General features: G+C 42.5%; 1 protein-coding gene across 1 annotated transcript in view; it reads right to left on the reverse strand.

Annotated features, from left to right (window-relative positions):
• LOC137992130 (scavenger receptor cysteine-rich type 1 protein M130-like) overlaps nt 1–5,000 on the reverse strand; it is a 32,554-nt gene that overhangs the window by 12,146 nt on the left and 15,408 nt on the right. Inside the window, 4 exon segments of the mRNA XM_068837264.1 lie at nt 393–647; nt 991–1,347; nt 1,641–2,369; nt 4,389–4,563. Of these exon segments, the coding sequence (XP_068693365.1) occupies nt 393–647; nt 991–1,347; nt 1,641–2,369; nt 4,389–4,563 (1,516 nt within the window).

A 5,000-nucleotide genomic window follows, 5' to 3' on the forward strand; every position in this document is an offset into this window, starting at 1 on the left:
GGCACGAGCATTACCACAGGGCCACCCTTACTCCCCAAGTCTCCTCCCTTACTCAGGTAGCACTCACTCCACCCATACTCCTCAAGTCTCTAAAAGACTGTTTTGTTAGAGCAAGAATTTCCTTCACTTCATTTGAACAAACAGGAATTTTAAACCGGAAGGGGCCGGTACTTGGTTACTAAACCAGGTTCGAGTAACAACTGTCCTGCTGTACTGCCGTGACTAAAACTTTCCAAAGATGGCATTTTAGCATATGTATTGTAATTTTGAAAGTTAAACCCGGTAAAAGAATGCTTGATAATCGAGAGGTCATAGAGTGACGTCATGTGAGGAGCACTTACATTTTTTTGTGAATAAATCCCTCCTTTACTCAATTTCTTGTCAACGCTTACCTTTACCGAACTTTGAAGTTTGCGCGGCCTCCTTTGCACTTCCAAATCCAAGTTCTTTACAAACCACATCTGCGTCGGTCAAATCCCATCCATCATCACACACTGTGCCCCATAAGCCATCATAAAAGACCTCTACACGCCCCTGATTGCTATTTCCTCCGTCAACCAATCGTACTACGCGATTTGTAGGCTTTGAAGGTAACAGTGATGACACAGGGCGCAGGTCTCCGCAATCCGGAACACAAGCTAAGCCACCTTCAAAGAAAAATACTTGAGAACATTTGCCGCAACAAAACTTGTGAGGAAAATTGCCCTGTACATTAACAGCGTTAGCAGTAAAAGGGAAAAAATGGTTGAAAAGACGAACGGGAGCTCAAAAGGACCTCATTGTTGAATTATGGTGACATCATAACTAATTGCCCTTATTGGAGTTATCAGCGGTTTTGCCACATAAACGCGGCGAAGTCTATTTTGCATGTAGTTTTAAACAAAAGAAAATGTGCCTGCAGGCTCAACTCCAATAAGGTCCATTGCATCTATGTGCTTTGGCGTGATGAGAGCGTGTAATATGATAACTTAACGCTTACTAAGTACTTACTAAGGAATAGTCCACTTGGACAAGACTGACACTTGTTTCCAATTTCACCATTGGAGCATGTTCTGCACGCTTTGTCACAAGGCATGCATAATTGGTCTTTTGTATGTCCAAAGAAACCAGCTGGACACTTGGTCACGCAATCCATGCTTGACTTGAAGTAAGGAAAGTTACAACGTGTACATGAATCAGCCTTGTCTCTGCAAGTTTTGCACTTCGATGCACATCGTTCGCATTTATTCTTTTGACCCTTAAAGAAACCATCACCACACGAAGTAACGCATTTCAGAGACATATCTGGACCTGAACACTTCACTCCTGCGTCCTCTGAATGCCTGCAGTTGTGCTTTCCGATCCCACCTGTTTTAAATAGATGTACGGAAAAGGTTAGTTAATGATCATCCTAACTGAAAGTTTTAGAGTCCGCATTTGATATATACTTGCGGGCCGCACACATGAGTGCCTCATTTGAGCCAATTAAGACATTTACGGACTAATACTAAAGCGTTTCTCGGACCGACAGCCAGAGAACCCGCCAGACTTACTGACCGACTGGCTTGATGCTTGGCTGGCTGACGATGGTCTAACTTGCTCCTTTTGAGAGGCAGGGTTGGAGAAGTAAGAAAAAAAGCTCGGCGGTGTTTTTTCTTTACCTGTATGCATAGGACAGTCTTGGAGCCTTTTTTCCGTTCCTGTGCATTTAAGATCGTCAATCCATATTTTTCCAGTCCCCTCTCCATATTTAGCCCTAGAGCGAGCCTCCAGGGCTTTTCCAAGTTTTAACTGTCTGCAAATAACATGAGCCTCTAATATATCAAAGTAATCGTCACAAACTGTTCCCCAAGAACCCTCATGAAGTATCTCCACTCTTCCCTCGGTTGTTGAATTTGCGCCAACCAAACGAATGCCGTCAACTCCCTGTAAAATCATGGCATCGTTAGGGCATTTATCAACGCAGTCTGATTTGTAAAGGCGTTTATTTGCATCACATGCGGTGCAGTTGTCCTTGCTTCCTTCGCAATTGAAGCATTTGCTGTCGCATTTAACGCATTGCTTTGCATCAGCAAAGAAGCCATCCAAGCAATACGAAGCGCAGTTGAAAGTCGTGTTTCCGCTTTGCGTTTTGTTAAGAAACATATCTTTTGAACAAGAAGTACAGTTTTCAGAGTTTCCTATGCAGGTTTTGCAGTTCACACTGCATTCACCGCAGGCTTTGGAACCATATGACACGTCTAAAAAGTATCCACTGCTTGTATTACAAGTCGATATGCATTCCAAAACGCTTCCAGGCTTGGAGCACTTGACTCCCGCGTCTTCACTGTGACCACAGTTTTCTCTGCCCCACCCACGGAAGGGACAATTCACAAGTGAGGTTTCATTTCCTACAAAGAAGGAGAGAAAATCAGGTTTGAAAATATGTTTGTTTTCAACTAGTTCACGATGCATAGTTGCAGAGGCTTCGCAGGAGTCATGGAGTGGGTTCGAGTCAAGTTAAAGTCACCTGAATTTTTCACGTGTCTATAGACCTTATTCATAAATGGCGGTCACATTTATAATTATTTTGTCCACGTGCAAATTAGCCTACCAAGCCTCATTTCAGAGCAAGAATTCTTTTCAATTCACTGTACGGTGTCGAGGCTTGGTAGGCTAATTTGCACGTCGACAAAAGAATTATAAATGTGACCGCCATTTATGAATAAGGTCTATAAGAGGAAAATGCTTAAATTTGTGCAGATAAATGCTAGGATCACTTCTCCCTCTCGCACTTCAAATACAGCATGTACATTTATTTCGTTCAAAAAACCTATGTTATAACATTGTCGAAGACGAAGTAACTTATCATCAGTGGGAGGTCAAACGCATGAAAAGTTGACGTCAATACAATAAACAACCTAGCACTAAAAATCTAGACCACACACGTTTATGTGGCTATTTTTTTTGCCGATTAAAATGCTTTTATAGCCTAACTCTCGTTCCAAATTCGTCCCAGATCCTTAAATACAGTTCTCTCTAGGACCAATCGGGCTTTGCGCACATGTAAACTCCAACTAATAGAGGTATTAGATTTTTTAGAGTGGTTTTCAATTGAGTGTCGAAAGTAATTAGTGAATTACTTTCGTTTATGATTACTTCACTCAGTGATTGGTTCAAAGTTCTCGCGTCATTTTTTCAACCAATCAGAAGTGAAACCAAAATCAATCGTGGCTCGCGCGTGCACATTTCCCGCGCTTTGTGTCGGCTACGTGTAATTACTTCGAGATTTGATTGGTTTACTGGATTGTCTCCGACCTTTCTGATTGGCCAAAGTAATTACTTTGGTTTTGGTTTTACGACACTCAATTGAAAACTGCTCTACCCCGGAACTTTGTGTGTTACGTCCAACGTACAAAGCACTCGGCCTTTCTAGGGGCAGGCGTGGCTAAGTTGGTTCGGTCCGATTCTCTGTGACCTCAACGTCTGTTTCTACTTTCCTCTGATCCGTGTAGCTGTAGTTTCAAATACCCGTAAAACGGAGCACTGAAAGACGCAGGGGGGTAATGGGCGCACCGTCGGCTTCCATTGATACCAGTTTCGTAACTGAAGGAACTACCGACGTTAAATGAAGTGACTTTACTTTACTTTGATTTTCAAGTGAATCAAACACCACCTTCCAAACGTGTATAACAACACCCAGTATTGTTAGCCCAATGGTGGATAGTACAGACCACCCATAACATCCCGCCAATATTGGTAGGGCTAAGACAAACTTGATGTCCGTCGCTATTTACATAGAGATTATGTGCAATGCATGAGCGTGGACCAAACATAGTTAAGAGAGTTTTGCCAAGAGATCCGACATAGTAGCGCTACACTTCGGTGATCATAACTGAATTGTTAACCCAAACGTTTGACAACAATGCGCACCAGGGCATACAAGCGGCCGCCATATACAACAACTAACAATATTTGTACGTAGTTTAAGGGCCCTTTCCTTTTGTCAAACTGGCCGGCCAGACCCGTCAGTTTGCAAAGAAAATGCAACAGTTTGAAGGAGGAACATTTGCATGATAATCCCTCGCGTCCTCCTGACGCAGTATATAATTATCATCATCGAAGTTTGTTAATTTGAAGGTGGTGCAGAGTTAATTCTTCCAAATGCCCGGTCTGGCCGGTCAGTTTTGTCAAATGGAAGGCATCCTAAGTCCTTGTTGCTTCGTTCTCAAGCTGAAAATTAAAAAGATTATTTGACCTTGAACGAGGCAAAAACGGCTAATTCTTGAAAGCAAACAAAAGTATACCAAAATCGTGGCCATTTTGGAATAAGATGTATGGTGGTTTTCAAATTTCTGGCCGCCAGAAGAGAGGGGCAATTGGTGCGCTTGCATGCACCCCTTTTCCCTACAATCCTTTTTTAATCTTACCAAGACAATTAACGTCATCCATCCATATTGGCATATTATCCGCCCCGGGACCGTAAGCTGCGCGCGACATAGCAGCCGTTGCATTTCCCATTCCCAACATATTGCACACTACATTGGCATCTTTGATATCCCACATGTCATCACAAACTGTACCATAACGGCCCGCGTGAAAAACCTGAAACGAAAAACAGCGATGAGTAAGGTTAGTAAATTTAATGGTACGTATGGTATAGTGTGGGATACTCTACCGAAAATCAAGTCTTAAAGGTATTTCATCTTAACATCTATGAGGGAGACATGAAAAAAGAAGGAGAGGAAACTGAAGTATTCATGTACATGCAGCGATTTTTTCAATGAGCACCGAGATTAACAACCAGCTCTGACCACTTCTGAAACATGTGCAGTCGTAGTTAGTGTCCACATTTAAAAGCATTGGCAACTAATATTCCCACAAAACTCAGAGATTGCAAAAAAGACGTAAAAGGCAATCATTCGCTGACTTATATACTAGTCGCAGCCAGCCTTTCTCTAGGGACGGAAACGGTAAACAAGCCACGTGGCCCGAGTGGGGTTTTACTGATGAAGATTCATATTTTTTTCTGTTTTAGACAG

This window comes from Montipora foliosa, chromosome 2, assembly GCF_036669935.1.
Source record: "Montipora foliosa isolate CH-2021 chromosome 2, ASM3666993v2, whole genome shotgun sequence".
NCBI classification, from domain to species: domain Eukaryota; kingdom Metazoa; phylum Cnidaria; class Anthozoa; order Scleractinia; family Acroporidae; genus Montipora; species Montipora foliosa.